Source organism: Zootoca vivipara, chromosome 4 (assembly GCF_965207765.1).
Source record: "Zootoca vivipara chromosome 4, rZooViv2.hap1.1, whole genome shotgun sequence".
NCBI lineage: Eukaryota > Metazoa > Chordata > Lepidosauria > Squamata > Lacertidae > Zootoca > Zootoca vivipara.
Window position 1 is genome coordinate 76,732,630 of NC_142587.1, and position 24,693 is coordinate 76,757,322.

At 39.6% G+C, this 24,693-nt stretch overlaps 1 protein-coding gene across 3 annotated transcripts in view; it reads right to left on the reverse strand.

Moving 5' to 3' along the window:
- Nucleotides 1–24,693, reverse strand: part of NBEA (neurobeachin) — a 365,422-nt gene that overhangs the window by 254,290 nt on the left and 86,439 nt on the right. Inside the window, exons 25-31 of one of the 3 annotated variants that reach the window (XM_088668227.1) lie at nt 23,187–23,195; nt 19,610–19,790; nt 18,198–18,328; nt 16,954–17,061; nt 15,187–15,355; nt 12,329–12,424; nt 1,459–1,897 (exon numbers count right to left, since the gene is read on the reverse strand). In XM_088668227.1, the coding sequence (XP_088524353.1) occupies nt 1,459–1,897; nt 12,329–12,424; nt 15,187–15,355; nt 16,954–17,061; nt 18,198–18,328; nt 19,610–19,790; nt 23,187–23,195 (1,133 nt within the window). Of the gene's footprint in view, nt 1–1,458; nt 1,898–12,328; nt 12,425–15,186; nt 15,356–16,953; nt 17,062–18,197; nt 18,329–19,609; nt 20,880–23,186; nt 23,196–24,693 lie in introns of those variants that run through there. The other 2 variants (XM_088668226.1, XM_035114662.3) reach the window with 2 other exon arrangements.

The window sequence follows — 24,693 nt, forward strand, 5'->3', positions numbered from 1 at the left end:
CTTCTGTTTCTTCAACATATTCCTTTCGTTGTAACTTCTGTATGATTATGAGCAGTTAATTTCTGTGTGATTTTGGACATTTAAACATTTTTTTTACAATTTATTATTAAACTAAACAACTGGAGGAAAAAAACCTGGCATTTAGATACTTTAATGCTCTAAAAAAAAATTCCTGCGGTGATTTGAAAATTTGCAAGAACCACCACAATCCTGCAGAGATAGAGGTTTAGAATGCTAATAATGAGATTGTTAAGACTGTCTAGTGATATCAAAGTGGCTTGAATAAGCCCGTGGCCAGTAGCTACATTCATAGTTTTGGAAAAATAAGTTTAGCATATTTCTTATTAAACCAACACAGATGGTCATGTCAAACCCCATTTTTTAGCATTGTAGGAACTAACTGTAGTGAGCAAACTTTATTTCCTCTATCACACATGTGGAGATTGAAAGCTTCCACTTTCAGTTTTGAGGAAACTGCAGTTTACCATTATGACCAAATTAGGGGCACTCTGGTTTTTTCTATTTCTGGTTAACGGACTCAAACAAGTTTATGAAACCATGCACTCAGTCCTGGTTTGTTGAACAAGGGATGGTGGAACACATTAGACATTACCTACTATGCTTTAGCATGATGTGTGAACTGGGCAATACCATACACAGTAAGAACTACAGCAATGAACTTTAAAAAGAAAACATATGATTAGCAAATACAGATCAACATGCATAATGAATTCTCTCTGAGTGCACTACGACTATTTTAACAAATGTTTCCTGTATACTTCCTTAAGTTTATAAATGAAAATAATATTACTAATTTTATTATTTGTACCCCACCCAAATGACTGTTTTTCCCCAGCCACTCTGGGAGATGCATGTTTTAATTACACCCTCTCCCCTTCTTGTCACAACAACAGTTAACAACAGACGCATGTGAAGTGGTAAGGGTCCAGTGAATAAGGTTCTGATTGAAAGACTGCCTGATGCAAATACATATCCAAACTGGTCTCAAAGCCAACTATGAAAAAATTAAGTGGCTGACACTGTGAAGACTGGGTAATTTGTCCTTAGTATTTTTTTGGCTCTTTCATAGCTGCCAAGTTCTCCCTTTTTTCAAGGGAAATTCCCTTATGCTGAATAGGCTTACTCACGAGAAAAGGGAAAACTTGGCAGCTATGCTCTTTTCTTTCACTTCTGTATTTCAGGATGAAAAGTTTTGTTTTATGTTGAGGGAAGTTACAGCTTTATAAAGTAGATATGTTCATTGATTACTAATTAGACTTAGCTGTTAAAAGACACAATTCAATCCAATAGGGGCTGTTTATAGTAAGGCAGTGCACATTGATGTAAGCCAGCTGTATTTTCACTGCACACAGTCTTTATCAACATATCACAGACAATATATACGTTCAAGTGCCAATATTAATATATCATAATAAGTGAATCAATCATGCCATATACCTGTCAAAGGAGTGATACTGCATTGGGAGAATAGGCTGAGCTTCTCTCTTTAGTGCAGGATCAGGGTACGGAATAGGATCAGGCCCACATTCTGCAATTTCAACAGGGGCTGCCACCAGGCTTTTTAATATTTCCTTGACATTGATGCCCTTGCTTTGGCTGATACTTGATATTGAGGATGCAGGTTTCAAAATTTCACTGGGGCTTTCTGTTAAACTTTCCTGAGATTTCTTCACCTCAGAAGACAAAGTAGACAATAGTTCACTCATAGCATCAGGACCTGTGCTTGTTTCTAAGTCTGTCCCGTTCAAGATACTGGGCATTTGCTCCTCTCCAATTCCAGAATCAGTATGAGGAATGGAGCTTTCCAGCTGAATATCTTCAACTGGCGTCGGAGTTTCTTTTTCTTTTATATTATCTGGAAATACAGCAGGAGTCTCTGCAAAACAAAATTATTTTTTAAAAAAATTGAGCTTGAAAATTAGCATTCCTGTATCAATAATCTTTTATCAATAGAGGACAAAACTCTAGGTGTGCTGGTAGAGGCATACCTAAGAGGCACACTGTGATGAACCTGTTACGAAACTGAACACCAGAGCCAGCCTAAGACATTTTGGTGCCTCAGGTAAAAGACATGGTGGTGTGCCACAATCCTACATAGAGAAGCTGAAGAGTTAATTCTTCATTTTACACTAGCAACAGGTTACTGTCCTCCACCACACCTGAGAGCAGGAAGGTAGTTATGGGGTTTTAGTATAGGCCACCTACCTGGCACCCACAATTCTGACCTCTAAATAAATGAAACAAATTCAGAGTCCAGGCAGCTACAACCTGCGTACTTGCTTCCTTTTTCAAAAAGAAAACACTGAACAATTTCCCAAGTGTGTGTGTGTGTGTGTGTGTGTGTGTGTGTGTGTGTGTGTGTTGATGATGATGATGATGATTTATAGCATTCCAGAAACAGGAATTCCAGATCTTAGGAATAATATCATTCTCTACTGTTATATTTTCATTTTTTGAGCATATGGTAAAAGACAAACTTTTTTTTTACATAATTATGTGAAAAACATAGACTCTGCCCTGATTCAAGAATACAAAACATTCCAAATGACTTCCTACCATCCTACCCACAGTTGCACAAGGAAATCAAAGATATGAGCTACATAACTGAGGACAGGATTTCAGTCTAAATTATGAACCAAATAGTTTGCTAAGTGGATTATATGTAAACCAAGAACTAAATATCACAAATGTAAATATTACTTATTTGATTTCAGTGACATTTAGTTTTAAGAATGCCTAAAATCAAACATAATCAAAGTGCCCTATTTCCCAAAACTGACAAACATATTCAGTACTAAAATTTCAGCATCATGCACTGCATTCCTATCCTCCCTTCCTCTAAAGAGCTCAGTGTGGCATACATGGTGTTTCTCCTCATCCTCACAACAACCCTGTGAGGCTAAGATATTTTACCTGGATTAAAGTCAACCAGTAAGATTTGTGGCCGAATGAGTAGTTGAACCCAGGTTGTTCCATTCTTCAGTGCAATACTTACAGCCCATTATTGTAATATGTAAACAACATCAATGTACATTTGTTATTTATAATAACTATTACCATAATTTAATTTCTAAACTGCTGACCATTTTATTTATGACAATTTTGTGCAAGGCTCTCTCTATACATACTTATTAACAGGAGCAGCATTTATATAGTACTTTCCCTGTGAGTTTAAAAAGCTGCACATATATTATTTTAGTAATCCTTGCAACAGGCCTGTTGTTGTTTTTTAGTCATTTAGTAGTGTCTGGGTAGGCCACTATTATCATCTTCATGCTGTAGTCAGGAAAAAAGCAGCTTGCTGATGACCAACTAGAAGGTGCATTGCTGAAGTGAAATTTACATTAAGGGTTTCACATCACACTCTTTAACCACCGTACTACATCTCATTTGAACACTTGTTATACGTCGACAATTTTTCAAAAGATCAGAAATCCCCAGTAAAGCTTAGGAAAAGGTTATAGAAAGTTGCTCTATTATTAACACTACATTGTTGCAAAGGCCTATAAATAAATATTTACATTAAAAAGTCTAAAGAAGAAAGGGAGAGGGAGGGAGAACTCAAATTAAGCAAATTGGAGCAAAGAAAGTACAACCAATTAAGCAACTAACCTTCATAACTCCAATAGAGTACTCTCAAAATGATTTAAGGGGAGATATCTGGCAACAGAGTATGGGTAAGGTAATTGCATGGGATATTTCACCTGTGTACTTTTCAAGCTGCCTAAAACTGCTGTGGAAAGGGAGAAAGAGACTTGCTACTATGTTTTGACCCTTTTAAATTCACTCATCCCCCATCCCCCTGGCCAATTTTGATCTTCTTCAGAAGTCAAAGGATATGGAACACAGCAACTCCATCTTTCCAAGCCTTTATCCCATTGTAGTGAAGCAATGGTGTATGCTGCCACAGAGACTGGAGCCTCTGCATGAGTGCTAACAAGCAACACCTGAGCAGACTAAACAATCACATAACAGAAGAGGCACACACACAGGCACTCCTCTCACCTTCCTCAGGATGCCAGAGCAACCATATTTTTTATTTCAAAAATAACCTTTTCCCCCTTTCTGTTAAGATTTCAGCATTAAACACCAATTTTCTCTGTTTCATAAAACCGTGTGCCTCTGATCTTTGAATTTTATCACAAAGTTGACTTTTTACACCTACTTCGGTAGAAGGAAGACTAAAGAGGGGCAGCAGCAAAAATGATAACCAATTACATCTGTTTAGGTTATAATTTATAAACCTGCTGTCCAAGCTTTCAACAATCCTCATCAGTCTACTGTAGCATTAAGACATAGCAGTAGACAAAGGAAGGAGAAATGCTAAACCTGGTAATTTTAACCTTGTCTGGAAGAAAACAGTTGGGTGCCAGATGCCTCTTTCCTACCATTTTTCACTGTAATTGCAGAGTTCATTTATTACACCAAAGCAAAAAAATAATGAAGTTAGTTAAGTAAATTGGTTTCTGAGATGACCTCATCCTTTTGGGGAAGGGCTGTGGCTCAGTGCTAGAGCATCTGCTTTGCATGCAGAGGATACCATTTTCAATACCCGGCATCTGCAGGTAGCGTTGAGGGAGCCTGCTTGAAACCCTGGAGACACCCTGCCAGTCAGTGTGGGCATTATTGAGATCAATGGACTAAGGTTCTGATTCAAAAGAGTTGATATGAGGCTATCATTTTAATGATTTATCCAACAAGGTGGATAAAAGCTTACCAAGCTGGAAGCTAACCATCTCTCTATATGAAAGAAAATCCTTGGTCTGGCTCAGCGGTAGAGTCGGATGGGGTAGAGTCTGGAAAGCCATTTCCCCTAGTCCCAGACCATGCAGGCCAAAGAATGTGGCCTTATCGGACTCCTCAAGCCCAGATAACACCTGTCCAATTCATCGCTCATCACATCATTGCTATAGGAACCAGCAATTACAGAATAGGGCAATGGCCCCTCAAAAGAACAGACAGCTCTTCTTAAGTCCTAGACAGCACTGGCTTCTGTGAGCTTTCTATGACAAGCTCTCATCCATCCTGCCGCTCTAGTTGGGATCCAGCAGCATTGACCACTGGATTCAACTGGATTACTGGACTATTGGGTAGGACTGCAATAGAAGACTTGACTAGACTACCAGCTTGCCCTGTTCCTGCTCTTCAGGACGTGACCCCTGTCCTATCAACAAGTGCCCCAGCATCAATCTAGCCTCCCTGGGAAATCTATGCCAGCAGAAGAGACGATCATATCCCAGCTTGAATGCTTGCAACCCAAATTAAGATGAGCACAGCCCTAATCCCAGACTGCTTCAAGCAGGGCCATGTTCACCTTGATCCTATGAGCGGTCTCCCATTTTCTCTATCCCAATGACCAGAAATTATCTTAATCATTGGCATGAGGTGGCAAGCATCCTCTAGGCCCCAACAAGATTGTCTTTTCCTGCTGGAACTACTGTTAAGGAGAGGATCCTGGAAGGGTTTTCCTTAAGCCTACTGAATAAAAAGTCCCTCCAAGAGTTTTATCCCAGGTGGAAATGATATTTGTAGCATGTTTCTAATAGAGGTAGGACCCAGGTGGCACTGTGGGTTAAACCACTGAGCCTAGGGCTTGCTGATCAGAAGGTCAGCGGTTCGAATCCCTGTGACAGGGTGAGCTCCCGTTGCTTGGTCCCAGCTCCTGCCAACCTAGCAGTTCAAAAGCACGTCAAAATGCAAGTAGATAAATAGGAACCGCTACAGCGGGAAGATAAACGGCGTTTCCATGTGCTACTCTGGTTTGCCAGAAGCGGCTTTGTCATGATGGCCACATGACCTGGAAGCTGTACGCCGGCTCCCTCGGCCAATAATGCGAGATGAGCGCGCAACCCCAGAGTCGGTCACGACTGGACCTAATGGTCAGGGGTCCCTTTACCTTTACCTTTACCTCTAATAGAGGTAGTTCAGTCTGGTAGGAAAATATGCGGTTGTAGGACACAATAGTGCCTTCCTCCTTCCTCTGCCCCAAAGCAAGTATTAAGGCCTTGGGCAGGAAAAGGCAGAAGCAACAGTGAAGGTTCCTTTATGAGCTCACTCCTAAACTGCTCTAAGTACTCAAATCAAATAAAGTTTAAGGCTTTCCAAGCCTCAACTGGAATGCATGCAAGGCATCACTGTTTTGGGGGTGAGTAGTGAGATACGCATCCCTATTCCTTAGCACGCAAAAATAGTAAAGTAGGTTGCAATAGCTACTGCATAGCAATTTCAAACTTTTATAGTTTAGTCACTTAAAATACATTTTCAATTAAAGCTTTCCTCAGAATCTTCTATAAAATTTATACGTCTTATTAAGGAGTTATGAGCATTGACCAAAAGATGGGAGTGCAAGATTACAAGGATGAGTTTATTTCAATCATCACACACAAAAACAAGTTCTAAGTGAAATTAACGTCAAATTCACCAGAACATTCACAATGACAATACAACAATAGAAGAATGATAATGGCAAACATTTAATGAGGGTTTTGATAGTACATTACTATTAGTTTTATGACTAGAACAGGGAAATAGCCTGACTCACACTTCTGCTGTTAAGGTCATACCATCACAGAAGGACCACCATTGGCACTCCAGCAGCCAATCCTAAACATATTTTTTTCTGGAAAAAAGTTCCAGTGTGTCCAATTGGACTTTCAGGTAAATAAAATTAAAGTTGTAGTAGAAGGTGGAACATTGGCTATTAAAGTTACATTCAGCTAGGTTAAAATGAAATTAAATAGCACAGAGACTCATTCTGGAAGCAGTGCAAATTCCTAATTTAGCAACAATAAACCATATTGACTGAATGCTTAGCTTTTACCCATGCAAGAATAATGGTTAATCCAGTGGTAGCCAGTGACTGATTGTTAGGAAATCCAGACGCAAAGCATTTTTCTGCCAATGAAAATAACAACTTTTGTAAGGGTCTATCAAAAAAGATTTTAACAAGTGCTGTCCTTCATATTGCTACCAAATACTGCAGCAGAAGTAGCAGAAGTTGACAGGCTAGCGTGTGGAAAGCCACTAAGAAGTCCATGAAGATCAATGGGGTCAAATCTTCTAAATTAATTCCTAGGCATACAATGTCCAGCAAGGCTGCTAAATAATTTCTGTCCCCAAAGCAGCCAAGAAGTCAGATTAGCACTGCTGAAAAATGATGAGTCATCCAATAATATCTGCACTTATACAGTAAGCACATCATAAAATCACAGCATGGGAGTTAAAACAATGCCAATATGTAGCAAATCTGCTGCAAATCAATGGTATAATTTTTTTGCTGCTGTTTAGGTACTTTTTATGCTTGAGATTTATCCTTAATTTTGCAATATAGTTGGTGGTTTGACATGTTTTATTCTTGAGTTTTTGTTCACTACCTGGGATATTTATTGATACAAATGCTTTTAAAAGGGATCTAACTGCTGTCTCCATTAAGGGTAATGGAAAGCTGCCCTCATTTAAGAAAGAACAATTCCCCAAAGCAGCAAGACCAGCCTTTACTGACTTTGATTATCCATGATCAGCCATCTAATCTAAGATTCTACACACTACTTAATTCATTATCTAATGTAGCTGCTTACACTTAGTAGTAATCAATTAGGTCAGATGTCCTCAAACTGTTCTACATGGACCACTAGCTGTCGGTATGCTCTATTCATAAGGTACATGGATAGAATGTGGAACTGTCAAGATTATCTCAACTCAGCTCTCAGTCTAGGGCCTGTGATTTTGATAATATGGCACTAGTTTTGATGAGGATGCAGGTACATGTTATTGTATTTTTCTTCATATCTAATCCAAAAGTGAACCAAGTATTTGTTCAGGGGCGTCATAGCCATAGAGGCTAGTGGCGCGGGGAACCATGGCACCGGGTGCTGGAGGGCGCCAGGGAAGAGGTCTGGGGGCCACAGCTCAGTAGGGGCGGCAGCCTGCCCACGAGCCAGGCCCGCAGTGATCAGCCCTCAATCCCTTCCTCCCTCCACCCGTCCCTCTCTGGCTGGTCAGCACCGCAATTGGTGGCCGGAGCGCTTCTCCAGCCTTCCACAGCAGCCAGCTAGCTCCCACAGGGGTCGCCCTGCCGCTTCACGACGGAGGATGGGGAGCGCGGAGGTGAACCGGCACCAAGCAGCGGCTGCGGAGGAGAGCGGCAGCAGAGAGAGGAGCTTCCCAGGGACACAGCACTGGCGTTTCCCTCAGCCTCGCCTGCACGAAGAGCCCTGCTGTCTTTCCCCACAGCCCTGTGCTTGCTGCTGCTGCCGCCTCCTCCTCCTCATCCCAACCGCCATCTTCCTGCCCCCGCGGCGGCGGCTTTTGTCTTCATTTCCCTCCCTCCCCAATGGCGCCCTCTGTCCCAGGCTAAATTTTGGGAAGGGAGGGGCGCCGGAGGGACCTTTGCACCACGGCGCTGGATGTTAAGATGGGCCTGTATTTGTTCAACAGAAAACAAAGCAAAGCAAAAACTTAAGTGGTCTACCAAGTCCCACAATTTTTAATAATGGGGGCATCCAACTTTCTGAAACACTGCATTAGCTAATTTAGATCCAAAACTTTATTGTTTCATTTGGATGAAGTACTGCAACCCTGGTCTCCAAAGAATCTCTTAACCATACCTGGGATATTGTAAATAGATGGTGTCAATTTGGAAACATTCCTTCTGTTAATCGTATTCTTGTTTTTGTATCCTAGGAAGGTAGGTGAATTCATCAGATTGTTATTTAATATCTGGTCCAAGGGCAAATCTGAACCTCCATTTGGCCCACAGACCTGTTTCAGGCAAGTCACACTCACTTGGCCTACATTTCACATTACATATGGGGCAGTGCTTTGCCGAATAATAGTGGTTGCAAAGTCCTTTGTGCAGTGTTTCCGAAACACTCAACAAACCAGGTGATTGTGATGAGCTTGGGAAGTGTTGTACAGAGCTTTTTGCAAGCCCTATTTTTTTATTTCTTCAATAATTATTGAAATGTATTCAGGATCAGAGAAAGAATATCCAGTGTCATGGGTCTTTAACTAAAGATAGTTAATTTCCAACAACTGCTATGGTCTTCTAGGTCAGAATGATCATACCTTCACTTCTGAAGTTTTCATTTAGTGGGGTCATTCTTATCTGCAGAGGTAGGAGGAAAGCATTACAGAGGCACTTCAGACTACTGTCAGTTACGCCACCCTTTGGACAGAGATGATTTGGCCACAGTACTCCATGCTCTGGTAGCTTCCAGATTGGATTATTGCAATGCGCTCTATGTGGGGCTATTCTTGAAAATGACTCATAAACTGGTTCAAAAGGAACTGGCTGGAGTTGCCTTTAGAACTCTTATAACTCCTGTTCTAAAACAGTTGCATGCATGTTTCTGAACCCAATTCAAGGTGCTCACTTCAGTGTTTACAGCCCCAAATATTTGAAAGACCAGCAGACATTCTATTGGATGGCCTCTTGGAACAGTTATTTTTCACTATCTTTTTTCCTAACCACACACATGGAATTTTCTGCACACACACTGCTATGGAAAAATGAAAATACTTTCTATCTAGGTCCTCTAAATCATACACAAGATGGTGATTTGCAAATGTTTTAATTGTGATCCCACCAGATTAGGGTCCTTCACACACCCCACTTGTAGACTTTTTGCTGGAAAACCTTATTTGTCAATATCCAAAACTGATTATAGGGAAGAGAAACAAATTTATTAAATTAAGGAACTGCTTTACAGCAGATCAAACTACTGGTCTGCCAATATCTTTGTATTCTGTCCATCAACCACTCTCTAATGTCTCTGATTTATGTCTTTCCCAGCTACCTGAGCCCCCTTTATCTGAAAGGATAAAGGGATTAAGGGATTGAAGCTATGTCCTTCTGCATGTAAAATATTTGATTTAGCACTGAGCTACACCATTTCTCAGGCACTGCAATTTCACATAGCTATCAGAGTAGCATGCTCTCAATCTAGAGTGCCTCACATATCTATGGCAATATTTGCCTGCTGGGATCTAATTGAAACACTATCATCTTAATAATTGTAGACGATCCATACGCTAGTCTACCAAAATGAATTAATGACCTGAAATGTAACCTATTGGCCAATTCTTTTTAAAATAAAAGCACAAGGTTCTAGAAGTTCCTGAAATGGTATCCAATTTTTAAAAAGTGAACAGTACTTTCTGTGACTGGACTTGGCCTACTTGCAGGACCTCCAAAACCTTCTAGATAGAATGTTAAACCTTAAAGACAGGAACACTTTCCCTTGAACAATATCTTCTCTGATTTTAAGTGAGACTGGGTCTTTAGTTGGTTGAAGGATCTCTTAAAACAGACTGATCAGAGCTATTGACAGTCTAGATCAGGGGTCCCCAGACTACGGTCCGCGGGCCAGATGCGGTCCAATTGGCCTCCCAATCCGGCCCGCGGCGACCCCCGCTGCCCGCTGCCGCCGCCCGCTCTTACGTTTCTGCGCATGCGTATAGGCCTCTCCCGACCCAGAAGAGGTCATTTCCGGTGCACTTCCGGGTCGGGGGAGGTGCACTTCCGGGTTGGGGAGGCCCATACGCATGCGCACAAACAATTTTTTGGCGATTTTTCCGGCCTGGAAGTGCGCCACCACGCCAGTAAATGTGTGTGCGCATGTGCACGGGCGTGCACTCCCCTGCCCTCCGGCCCGCCGCGCGACCGGCGCGGTGAGCACCGGCCCAAAGGCGGGTAAGTCTGGGGACCCCTGGTCTAGATAGTCTGCAACAACTAATTGTGTCGAAGCATTCCCATGCTAAACACCTTTGTCAGTAAAGCTTCTGTCTAGAAGAGTCTATCACACAAAAGTTCTTACCTAAACACCTCTCCCTTTCCTTTCCCCCCCCCCCAGGCTGTTTTGCAGCCTGATTTCCCTCTATGAATGAGTATTTCTATCTCTTGCATAGGTGCAGAGAGCTGCTGCTGCTTCCTAGCTTGTGGGTCAACTTCATCTCATCTCATCTTAGTCTTTGGCCCTTTCTGTTATCATGTCTGATACAGAGTCAATATAAGCCTTTGCAGGAATAATAATTTATTGTATTAATTTGTCATCTTTTTCTCTCTGTTTATTTTCTGAGTTTAGCTTCTTGAATGGTTTAAACTGGGGCTTTTCAGTTGACTGCAGAGAGTCTCTTAAATTAAAAAAGTAAACCATCTTTGCTGTGAGTCTTGGAGTACCTGCTCTCTGCCTTGCAGGCCTTTTCTCTTGTCATGGTCAGAACACATCCTGTTGAGATTTAGGCTTTCAGCACCTTTCCCCCCTCTGCAGCTGCAGGGACCCTATTAAAATGCTCCACCCTCAGAAGCTAATAGATCCCGTGAGTTTCCAGACAGCTTTGGGGGATTTTCAGACTGATAGAACTGGTTCTCCTGTCAAAGCCCTGGCCAAACTCTGTAATATTAGAATGGCTCAGGCTGTTGAAACAATTGCCCCTGGGTACCCTCTCCCACTTCCTGGAGTCCACTTGCCTCCCTGGTATATTGCAGAGCTTATGGTTTGTTTTTGTTTTAGCATTATTTTGTGTTCTCATTTTTTTGTTATCAACCACCCCCGCGATCTTTGGATGAAGGGTGATATACAATTTAATAATAATAATAATAATAACTAAAATGCACTAAGCATTGTACATGTTCAAAGGGGAGAACTGTACTGTTACATAGGTACACCATGCTGCCTGATCAGGTGGTAGAAGCTAAATATAGTGTGATATACAGAAGAAGAAAGCTGTGAATAATGTCCTTTCCTAGTGTAAGAGAGCAAGATGGTGTGTGTGTGCATTTGTTTGTTTGTTTGTTTGTTTGTGACTGCTCCCCCTGGTGATATCAGAAGTTTAGCTCTTACTGCTCTCTCCGGTCGCATAGTCCTCCTCATTGGGATTAAAACAACTGGATGCTATAATCCAAAATAAAAATGTCTATATTAAAGACTGAAATAAACACAGCTAAACAATATTAAAACATACTACTTCAAGAATATGGTGTTAGATATCTGCTTTATCTTTTTTTTCGTATTATTTTTCAAAGGAAAAGGAAGGAATTTAATGAAAATACCTTGTGCCTTGTATATATCAATGTACAGAATTATACTTTTATCATCTACAGCAACTCTCTCCATTAACAAGGTACCTCAAAATCTAGCCATAGCTGGGCAGAGGAATTTTGATTGTATCCTTGCAGAAAATTTTATCTTTGTGTAACCCAAAAGTATATTCTTATTTATCAAACAGCTATGTTATAGTTAGATTTTGAATTACATGAAATGAAACAAGTACACCCAAACAAGTTAGGAGGTTGTGTTAATATTACCTTTGTAAAATGAGTGGGTAAAGCTCTGCTCAGGAATTAACTTGGCAAGGAATCCATGGTTCAAACTTGGGTGTGGGATAGATGGTATGACCACAACTGTGGAGAAAATCATGGAGTCAATTGTGAGCCAGCTGCTTATCGCCTGTGGCTTGGTCCACTGTGGATCCATGACACAAGTCCTATCTCACTGAAACATGCAAACATGGCACTAACAATGTGTTTCTCAGAGAGAAATCAAGAGATAGGAACAGAACATACCTTTAAGTAACGCATCATAAAAACAACATTTATGGAAAAGACAGGTATACATAGGCAAGACAGGCATGGCCGGAATAGTAAAACCAGCAGTTTCCTACTCCAGCATCATGGCATAATACACAAATGGGGAAACACACAAAATATAAACACAAAATCAGCATGGCCACATTATTTAGTTGATTAATTGGTCAGATCAATCAATAAAAATATCATAATAAATTAAAGTGTTTGGATTTTTCAAAATACACGTTTCAAATACAAACACAGTAGGTGGCATGGCACCATTTTAGGCATTCTTTCTTCTTCCTCACAAATGAGGGAATATATTTTCTAGAATGGTGCCTCCTACAACATGTGTGTGTCATCAAACACAAGTGAACCATACCCCCCCAATAATCTTTTAGTAAGAAATAAATTTATGTAGATTTAATCAAATAAATTTACTCAAACTATTAGAATATTTCTAGAAACTGGGAAGAACCCTAAAATTAGGGTGTAGACTTAAGAACATGTTTTTAGCAAAATACGTTAATGCAGGAATATTTTAGAGTACCCAGTAAACTAACCTATAACAGTTAATAACATGGGTTTGCTTTGAATAAAGTTAACAATAAAAAGTGGGTTTTATATGAATATCAGTTACTAATTTTACTGTAAGATGCAAGGTCTTCATGATATAAACAGTATCAAAGATTAGTAAGGAAAAAAATACACCTGAAAATAAATATATAGGAACAGGTTTATATTTGTGTGTGCGTGTGTGCATGTGTTTAATACTGAGTTCTAAACAACTTTCATTTGGAAGAAGAAAGCATATTGATACATATGGCACAACCATGAACCAATGCAGTGGAACTTAAAAAACATGGGGTGGGATTCAATGTAGTGCTAAGGAGATCACTCCATCAGCACAAGCATTTCTGCTTGCCCTATGGAACAATTTCCCTGTGTGTTCTGCTGGGGGGGTTCTCCCAACACTGCAAAGCAAATTTGGGGAGGCACAGAGGGCATGCGGGAGTAGGAAAGAGAAGAAGGCTCTGCTGAACTAGTGGAAGGTCTTGCTCTGGGTTCTGCTTATGGAACTGAGTAACTGAATATGGTCCATGGTTCTCAGATTAATATGGTATGTGATGCAGAAACAATCTCAATCAAAAACTCCTGACAGCTTCTTCAACTGATAAAAATATGCTGAAGCATTAGTTTAACTTGGCAAATTGATAACCACATTAACTACTAATTTTGTCTGTGCAAAATAAATGTGTTAAAATAAGGAACTGAAAATACCCAAGGAGCTAAACAGGAATAAAAGCTAACTATTAGATATAAGATTTCCTAGGCTCGTCTACTCAATCATAAAAAGCAGGATTCCCAGGAGTGGCCGAAGCAATAAATAACTTTTAAGAAGCATTTTAGACCACAGAGAAACTAAGTATGCACCTGTATTGGCCTTACTTTAAAAAAATATTAATTAAAAAACATTTTATGACATATAGAAGCTGTTTTCAGTATACTGAATATTTTGCAAGATATGCACTCTGAAGAGGATTCTCTTTTGAAGTTATACAAAACTGAAAAATGAATGCATAAAAGTAAACAAATAAAAGTTAAAGTAAATCTTATACGTAGTTAATAGATGATAGATGGTAGGAACTGTAGATAGCTATGTAGATATAGATACATACACACTGTTTCTCCTCCAAAAAACTGAAAGTCACTCCTAGGATGGTTTGACTCAATCTCATCTTATAGGACACAGACTACCACAGAAAGACGTAGGACCATGAAGATACTTCACTTCTTTAAAAGCTTTTTTGAGCTGGTACTGAAATAAAACTAAGGACTTTGCTATGCAAAGTTGGACACCACTGCCATCAAATGTTGGTCTTCCTTTCAAAATCCATTCAACATAAATGCACTGGTGCACTCCAATTTTCCATCACTGGTAAAAAGGGATGGGTAAGTCTCACATTAATCATCAGTGCACGTAAAATGCCTTATACCAGGTGGGATTATCTGTCTACCCAGTCCAGTATTGTCTAGCCGAACAGGCAGAAACTCTCCTGGTTTTAGGCAGGGATCCTTCCCATAGCCTGCTACACTATCCTTTTCTTTTTTGGAGTGGTGAGCCAGGAATTAATCTTCTGCACTGCTGAGCTATGGTGCCTTCATGCAAAAATACCAGCCACTAGTGTGGCACCAAGTGAGGAGGGAACTGAGAAAAAGCACATCACTTGTGAGCTTAATTAAAACCACATGACAAGTTGAATATAAATTAAATTAACATTTAAAATAATATTTGTCTCTGGCTCCATTGCAGAGGAGCAATTGATTACATGTATACTACAGAGAGGTACCATATCGGAAGATAACAGAACTTTTGACAGCCTGTCTCCTCTAGTCCAAGACAATGGCCAACCAATGCTAGGAATGACAAACCAGACCGGACCGAGAAAGCAGAAATATTCCAAAAACAACTTAAAGGAAACAAGACCAGTCAGAAACTGGATATGGTTAATAGGTATCATTTGAACTTTTCTTTTCTATAGTCAAGTATCCATTGTCTAAAAAATTATGCAACATAAACAGAAAAACAGTGGTACCTGTACTTGTTGGTGAATTTATTTCCTGCCTGATATTTCTACCTGCCTGGATTCCAGACCTTGCAGTTTCTCGTTGAGGTTCGAGTATGTCCCGATACTTGGAGACCATCAACACAGAAATGAAGTAAACAACAGCCAAAGCTAAAAACTGAGCCTGCTTGCTATCATCCTGCAGAAAAATCATAGAATACAATTAAAATACATGATAAAAATACTCAACATGTTACACTTAACCAATGTTTCTAGACTGAAAACTGCACTGCCAAAGAACCAGAAGCTTGCAAGGGAAATTGGGGGCCTGATACAATCTCAGGATGTTGGGAAGAGCCAGGAGCAGAACTGAATTCAGTGGCAACATGACTTCAGTGGCCGGTGGCTCTTACTTCTCCTGCCACTGCCATGAGGCTGCTTCAACTCTCCTTCCCCTCCATGGGAGGAGGAGGAGGAGGAGTCTATTGAAGCAGTGCCACGCTTGGTTCTGCATTCACTCTACTCCATCCTGATTTGGGGGGACATGGGGGTGACCCTATCTCAAAAAAGGGGTGGAGCAACAGTGCTCAGCCCCCATGAGCTGTTTCCCTTACAAAGAACTATAATTGCCTAAGGACGATTTCACATTTTCAACTCACTGGGAATTTGTGACTGGATATGCGTGTTTCTCCGAAAATAAGACATACCCCGAAAATAGGCCAGACCGCGAAAATAAGCCATACCCCGAAAATAAGCCATAGTGATAGGCAGTTTAACCTTGTAGGTTAAACTGTACCATACTTAATAATAAAATAAGCCATCCCCTGAAAATAAGCCACCGTGTTGTTGTTTTAAGGAAAAATAAATATAAGACGGTGTCTTATTTTTGGAGAAACACGGTAAAGATATACTGTATACCAACAGGCATTCATAATAAAGAAATAAAAACACATACACATCTCAGCAGGAAGCGTGTATACATAAATGTGGTTTCTACAGTAGTTTCTAATGGAGGTTTTGTTTCAGGCCTGATTAAAAATGACCCCAATTCACAAGCTGCAAATTTGGAAGAGTTGTTTTGGAAACTGGGAGTGGGCAATTCACTGGCTTATCAGTTACCAGTGAGGGTTTAGGCAAATGGCAGCTGAGCCCATCTCAGAAGCTGCTTGCCACCATTTTTTCCTTCAACAATATCCCCTCAGAACAACACTACGTCATGATGGCCACCAAGAGGAGCTCCGCCACTGCTTGTAGCAGCAAATTAAAAAGAGAATGGAGCTGCATCAAAGTAGTGAGCCCCCGTCTGCAAAAAAAAAAAAAAACTTTCCCAACTATTTTCCTCTGAACCTTTTCCCATCCTCAATATGTAATTTTAAGCCTTAAATTTTCAAGGTACAACTTTAAACTTTTAAACTTTAAATAAGCTCTATGGTATAGTTTAACAATTCAAGGGAATACCGTTTACTGAATAAAGTACTGTTTGAAGATAAAAGAGTCTCTTACAATTCCAAAAATAACCTGTCCATGCAAGGTTCTTGATCTTGCTAAATCTGATAAAGTCACCAAGGATGTTAAATTTCAAAAAGTGGATGAAGTCATCTTTACTTAGGGGATTAGAGAACAGCTCCCAGTATAAAAATAATTTATGAAAGAAAGATGTTTCACATATACATGCATAATTACTATTTTAAGAAAAAAGGATGCATAGCGTAGATTTACAAGTACCCTTGTTTCTCTCCCATGGACATTACACAGGCAAGAAATCCTTTAAGAAAAGCTGCCAATGATAGTACTCACCACATCACGAAATACAACTGCTCGAAGACGATTAATATCTACATCTTGAAGAAGTCTATCGGGATCTTTAATAGGTGATAGGTTACCAGGAACATTTTCCAGTGGAGTCTAAACACACAATAGTTATATAGTTTCAGAAAGATTCAGGCTCAAAATACTCAGCTGTTCCTATGTGTGTGTGTCTTTGTATGTATCATCTTGTTTCATAGATAAAATATGGTATTGTAAGCTTTATGAAAGTCTCTAAACAAAATAAAAAAATTCCTTCCAGTAGCACCTTAGAGACCAACTAAGTTTGTCATTGGTGTGAGCTTTCGTGTGCATGCATTACAAACTTAGTGCATGCACACGAAAGCTCATACCAATGACAAACTTAGTTGGTCTCCAAGGTGCTACTGGAATGATTTTTTGTTTGTTTGTTTGTTTCGACTACGTCAGACCAACACGGCTACCTACCTGTAACTAGAAGTTCTCTAAAACACAGAAAGGGACCTTTAATGTCAAAAAAACCTTTAAAGTGTCTCACTTACATACCAGGTACACTTCTCAAAGCTCCACTATCTAAGTGATTCACCTGCTTTGTACAGTCATACCTCAGGTTGAGTATGCTGTGGGTTGCGTACTTACAGGTTGTGTACTCGGGGGACCCGGAAGTGTTTACGCTATCAGAAGCATTCTACGTGCTTCGCGCGTGCACAGAAGCACTCTATCGGCGCTTCACGCACGTGCGCTATCACCGCTCAGGTTGAGTAATTTTCGGGGTGCGAACGGCACCCTGGAACGGATTGGGTACTCAACCCGAGGTACCACTGTATAAACACAAATTTCTCACCAATACAAGTAGAGACTACAAAGAACAGTGGCATCCACCTGAAGATTTTAACTTAATAAGAAAACTTCATATATGATCTTTAACTTTCTCTGCCACTTTATCATCTCCACTAATACCCTGCTTACAGACTCCAAGGAAAAAATAACTAGGCCCATATAATAGTTCAGAACAGCCATGGTAAGAAGACTAAGCAGAACTTTTCCCTGGGAAAATCAGAAGCTTTTGTCTCCTAACCAAGAAGAAGTGCTTTTCTGTTGTAAAGACTGCCCCCTCTGGATTTATAGAAGAGAGTAACTTCTGTTTTACCAAAGTGACAAATCATCATAACTGGTTTAAAATACTATATGACACATTGTCATTATTTCCAATTCATTCATTTTATGCAATGGTATCTATTATTTTAATAGTTTACCTTAGCGGTAGTAGTTGCACTTATACCCTGAAGAGTCTCCTGAGTTTTACTGCTGATTAGTGAAGATTTATTTACCCTTTCTCTCTGTCTCTGTCGACATTCCAAACAGTTTCGCACGGCAACACAGCAAACTAAAAAGGTTTAAGAAATAGCATTGGAATATCAATCTTAATGAAAATCTTAAAGCAACAATGGAAAAAGACTGTATCCTAGTGCCTGAGATCTGCCATAATATGTTACCCTATCACAACATAAACACTGGATTTTACAACATCATCTATATGCACTAATGCTAAAACTGAGGCAGAGTTAAAATACTCATCTCTTAATCATGTGTATTTAATTTTATTCAGATAAGATACTACTGTTGAACACTAAATGAGCAGCAACAGTATACACAGCATAGTAGAGAACACATTTCAATGAACCCCTCCTTATGCTTTTGCAATTTGTAATTGATGGAGATGGGAAAGTGGTTCAGGACTAATATCTGAATTGATTGAGGAGGGTCAGATGAAAGAGGAGCAGCATACAAAGTGAAGCCAGGGTAGTCCTGATAAGGCAATCCTGAAGAAGGAGGATGCCTGGCAAATAGAGAACTATGCCATTTGAGGCATAAGGAATGCATGGCAGAAAGCACAGAGATAAAATGACAGAAGACTATCAAGTGATTGGCTATAGATGAAAGGACATGGTTTAGTGCTGGGGCATATACAATGCATGCAGAAGGTCTGAAGTTGCTGCAATTATTAGTGAAAATGAGAAAAGTTGCAGGGCTTGAAATCATCTCTGCTTTGGAGAGGCCCACAGCTAGAGTACACAACGTTGTCTAGGGTTACCGATGACCTAACAGTATTAGGCAGTTTCATATAAGCATGCATGAAGCTGACAGAAGAGATAGTCAGAAGAGGATTGTAATTTTAATCTTGATTGTGTATATGGGAAGGAGTCCAAATAAAACATTGTAAGGAGAATGGTGAGCTAAATATAGTCATCAACAGAGGAATAGAATGAGGAATCCATTAGCATGCCAGAATGTTTGTCATGCACCATAACCAAGGCTCCTTCAAACTAACAAGTTCCGCTTTTTATGTCTCACATCATGTAACACATTATCTTCCTTTTACAGAAATCACGTTAGCTTTTTTAGTATATGTGAAAAATGTTCAACTTTTAAGAATACTATGTACTATAACATAAAGTGCTCTTGCTATAGTTTGAACAGTTCTGCTACGTAGAGAAATGCTTGTTACCTTAACCTGAGCTGGATGCAATTTTCTTCAACAAAATACAGAAATTTTTAAAAGCAGGTCAGCATTGGCTTTTTTTCTTTTTTTCTTTTTTACTGTAGCCTCATTTCGTTGATCTGTAAGTAATTATTTAATGCACTGAGCTGTTCCATGCAAACTTACCAAGCCTTAGGCACTGTCGCATTAAGCCTCCAGAAGACATGTTTTTTTCAGCTTCAATTTCACTAAAATTTAGCGAGCTGGCAAATACTAGTACATCAACCATAGCCATCAGGCGGCTGAGGAAAGTCACTGCTGTCTCTGCTGACATACCCTGAGTTACTTCAATGTTCTCCAATTCAGTCTTTAAAAGAAAATCATTACATTAGACTCCTAAATCTATCACACATTTGAACGCATGAAATATACCAAAACAATCTCCGATTAAACTGAACACAAACAGTACAGAAATGAGCATGAGAAGAAATGGATTCACATTTGCATGCCATATTAGGTAATACAAAGTTCCTATATTGGTAAGTAAACTAATGCTACTCATATGAGCCAAAGCACTATGGTAATAAATAGGAGTGTGTGAGACAATGCAGAAAGAGTTCTCAATTGTGTCTATCTGTAAATTGTCCATATTAAGAAACAGAAGCACAGGACAGGGAAGACTCATAGAGCTGCTATATCTTCCTGCATCATTGGGGAACTAAGAGAAGATATATAGCCCATGCAAAATATAATCTTGTTCTATCTTTGAGGTACACTTGGGAAAGCATTCTTTGAAAAGTGGACACAAAGCATAATTAAATTTATTCTTGGAGTATGAGGAGGAACAAATATGATTGCCAAGACACTGTCATGAGGTGAGTAAAGTCACAACTGATTATATAGTCTAATATTTTATTGTTTGTTTATTAAATTTATATCCCTTCCTTCCAAATGAGCCCACGGCAGCAAACAAGTGATAAAACAATAAAAACTATTCCAATACATATTGGAATTTTAGACTAGGATGATTATTATTATTGACCAAGTGGGATTTACTGCAGGGTGTCCTATTTATTAGCCCTACAAAATTAAATATATGTTGTTATTGGCATCCGTCTGTCTCAAGAGACCTCTGGGGGTGAAATCAAACTCCTCCCCCCGCACACACAAATAAAGTGCATTGATCGCATGCATACATACATACACACATTTATTTCATGCAATGACTTGTCAGATTGTTCTTATGAGTGCATGTATACACAAAAGTTACAATTAAATTATTTAGCAATCCAAGGGCAATCTTGCGACTAAATCCTGTTTACAAGACCATAACTAGAAAATCCATCCTTTTCCATGTCCACAAAGTCACAAGATCACTTCCAAAAGTGGTATGAGTGTCAACTGTTACATTGCAACTATCCCAGAAAAACATTATTAATAGTGCCACTCTACACCCAAAACAGTTATTTTGAAGATTATACCCAGTCATATGTGGGGGACTATAGAACACCAAGGCTATTATAAACAAGCCCAAAGAAATTTGCTCTGATTTATTATTTAAACCCGTTGTGTTCCACATTTATAAATTATAGTTAGTTTTTAAGAATGTAAACTGAATAGGAAGGTCCATTTCAACTTACAAATAATTTGGAATATGATTTTGCTCTCATTAAAAGGGGAAAGAAGTCAACGATTTTAGTAAGTGCTCCCATTATTGTCTTGTTAAGAAATTATTTCACCGGATTTCACATGTAAACTAGAATTTTTTTTCCTCTTTAAAATTTAGGAATGTGAAATCCCTTCAAACACCTGCCTAACTGTATCTTTTTCATTCCTTTTCATAGCTCTTGTTTCACCTCTCCCCTACACTGCATGAGAGCATCCCAGCCAATCGGGGATTGCAAAGAGACTATAACCATGTTGTGGCACAACACAAACCATCATAGTTAATGATATAGCCCCACTACTGAGCGAAAAATAAAGCAAATGCTTTATATTTAGTGTAAATTAGTGGGGAAACACTTCAGTTCTTGCGATGACTGCATTGTCTTACAACAAGGCCATACAGCATTCTATTGCAATGAAGGACAGTAAAATACAGAGAATCCTAAATGCGCATCTGGATGCAGATATTGTTCACCTACATTACAAAACTTCCAATAGGATGCACTTTTGCCTGCAACAAAATGTTGTAATGGTGAGCCTGTTCAGGTTTGTAGCCACTTCATCCTGAGATTTCTACTTCCCCTCCCCTATCAATCAGTCAACATTTAATGTTCACTGGGCATTCTCAGTTCTGAATAGATTGTTTTCGGTTTCCCCTTCCACTTATGGGTTTCTTCTATTTTTGGTAGTCCTGCAAGGCTTAGGATTCCTCCCAAGTCTATGTGGTATCCTTCTGCACCGCCTGTGAGATGAGACCTGGAGCCACTGCTTTACAGTGGCTCCAGTCGCTCTTGGAGGGACGAGTTCAGAAAGTGATGCTAGGAAATTCCTGTTCAACCCATAGTCATTGACACGCAGGGTCCCTCAGGTCTCCATCTTGTCCCCCATGCTATTTAACATATAAACTTGATCCAGGTGCCAGATCAAGCACCCACCCAAAGTTTCTCTTCTTCACCCGCTTGTCCCACAGCCTCCATTGCTTTTAAGAAGCTTATTTTTATTGCAGTGGAACCTCTGTTTTTGAATGTAATCCATTCCAGAGGATCCTTCAACTTCCAAAACATTCGAAAACCGAAAATCAAAGGGCTGTCAGCAATTTCAATGGGGGGGGGGGGAGAAACGCACCTCAGAAGCCGTTTGAGGTCTGAAAAATATTCGAAAACCAGAACGCTAACTTTCAGGTTTTGGCATTTGAGAGTCGAAATGTTCAGCAATGGAGCCATTCGAGAACTGAGGTTTGACTGTAATTTGTATTTATAAAGTTGTTTTAAAATGTTGTAAGCTACCTTGAATCCAACTTGGGAGAAAGCCAGAATATAAATACACTAAACAACCACCACAATATATAAAGATAAGGCCTGTGTGAATGAATTCTATTTACTTATATGATCCCAAATCAACAAATTGAGCTGGACTGTGGATACAGAGCTTTGGACTGTCCATGTCTGTGATTAGAATATCTTCCTTCTACCCAGCACAAATTTTTGTACCCTCCAAACTCTTTTCTGCAAAAATAGATCCTTTGGGGAGGAGATAACACTTTGTCCTCCTCCCCTTTTAAGGTCTATTCTATGCTAATGTTGCCAATTTCATAAAACAATGTGAATACTCAAAACAGATCTCTTACTATGCAAGTGCTAACGATCCAAGCATAAATAACAGTTAAAAAATAACCGGTCAATTTGTTTAGATTTTTCATTGATATTTTTCCAATAAAAATTAGGCCTGCAGTAAAACTAATCTTGAATGAGTATTTTCCTGAAACAATAGCATGTTTATTAAGACCCTTGATCCACCACACACATGGGAACCCACTAAACACAGATCATGTAGGTGAAAGCACAATAATACAAAGTGGATGGTATGTCCTCCCACATTTTGATGCATCTGAATCAAAGTATTGTATGTGGTGCCCTGTGATAATGTTGTGAAGATGGCATCTCCGACTCAAGATCAATATATTTACAGTGTTATGAACAATTTCATAATGCAGATATTATTTACTTCATTCTATCAAAGGCTGGATAACTGAAAAATGCGTAAGAAAGAAAATAAATTCTAAAAGCTATGAACTGAAACTTGTAGCAGTAATACTAACCTTAGAACCCTGGACATGCAACAGACAAAGCAGACAACAGATCACAACAAAAAGAAAAAGAAATGTTACAGTCAAATTAAAAATACAATGCAAAGTAGTAACTAATACTCTAAAATCATGTATTTTACTTTACAATTTGAATGTTTTAATTTTTAAAAGCAACCTCTTGAAAACAAACTCTGAAGTTCAAACTTAAAATTAGATATCATTTGACCTATGCAGTTCAATATACACAAATAGATGAACAAAGAATAAATATACCAAGAATAAATATGTTTTTCTTAGTAAAAGCTAGAAGTCAGAATTACCAAAATGGGGGGGAAGGGGGAAAGGCCTGGCTTGCTATTTGTAAACTTTAAATTCTTCAAAGACAGGTAAAGGTGAAGGTGAAGAAAAAACCCCTGGACAGTTAAGTCCAGTCAAAGGCGACTACAGGGTTGTGGTGCTCATCTTGCTTTCAGGCTGAGGAAGCTGGTGTTTGTCTGCAGACAGCTTTCCGGGTCATGTGGCCAGCATGACTAAACCGCTTCTGGCACAACAGAACACTGTGACGGAAGCCAGAGTGCACAGAAATGCTGTGTACCTTCCCGCCACACGGGTATCTATTCATCTACTTGCACTGGCATGCTTTCAAACTGCTAGGTTGGCAGGAGCTGGGACAGAACAATGGGAGCTCACTCCGTCATGGGGATTCGAACCGCCAACCTTCTGATAAGCAAGCCAAAGAGGCTCAGTAGTTTAGACCAGTGGTCCTCAACCCCCGGGCCACGGACCGGGACCGGCCCGTGGATCAATTGGTACCGGGCCGCCCAAGGAACATTTAAATACAATTTAATTAAAATTATTAAATAAAAACGATCTAAATAAAATATAAACAATCAACGCCCCCCCCTTCAGCGGGCCGCGGTAAAATGATCAAACGTTGACTGGTCCGCGGCGATAAAAAGGTTGGGGAGCACTGGTTTAGACCACAGCGCCACCCGCTCCCTACCTTCAAAGGCAACCCCTCCATCAAAGTAAAATGAAGCACTTGGTGCCTCTAAGACATTTTGAAACCCAAAAATTTGCCTGATGCAAGGATCTTGTGATTTGCTGGTAATTTTTACAGTTTTATATTTACATTCACCATCCTGAGCTGCAAAATAGTTCTAAGCAACTGCTGAATGGTACCATCTTTGCTCCGTGCCATGAATCACTTCCCAAAGAGTATTCACAGATCAGCTGCAGTACTGTGAAGTGTGCCTTGTCAGTCATTTGGCTGAGAAAGCAACATGGTTATCTACCATGCATTACCAAAATAGCGGCTGTGTGAATACTAGAACATTTCTACATTTTAAATCAAATTTCAAGAGCCCTGATCCAAATAGCAATTTTGCATGCTAAATGGAGCTCTAGACTTACATTTGGCAAACCACTTTTGAAACTCAGAAATTTTTTTCAAAAGCAGCTCACAACTAGGTGAAAGACATTTGCTGTTCAAATGAAAGTCTCAGATCCCACTGGGGGT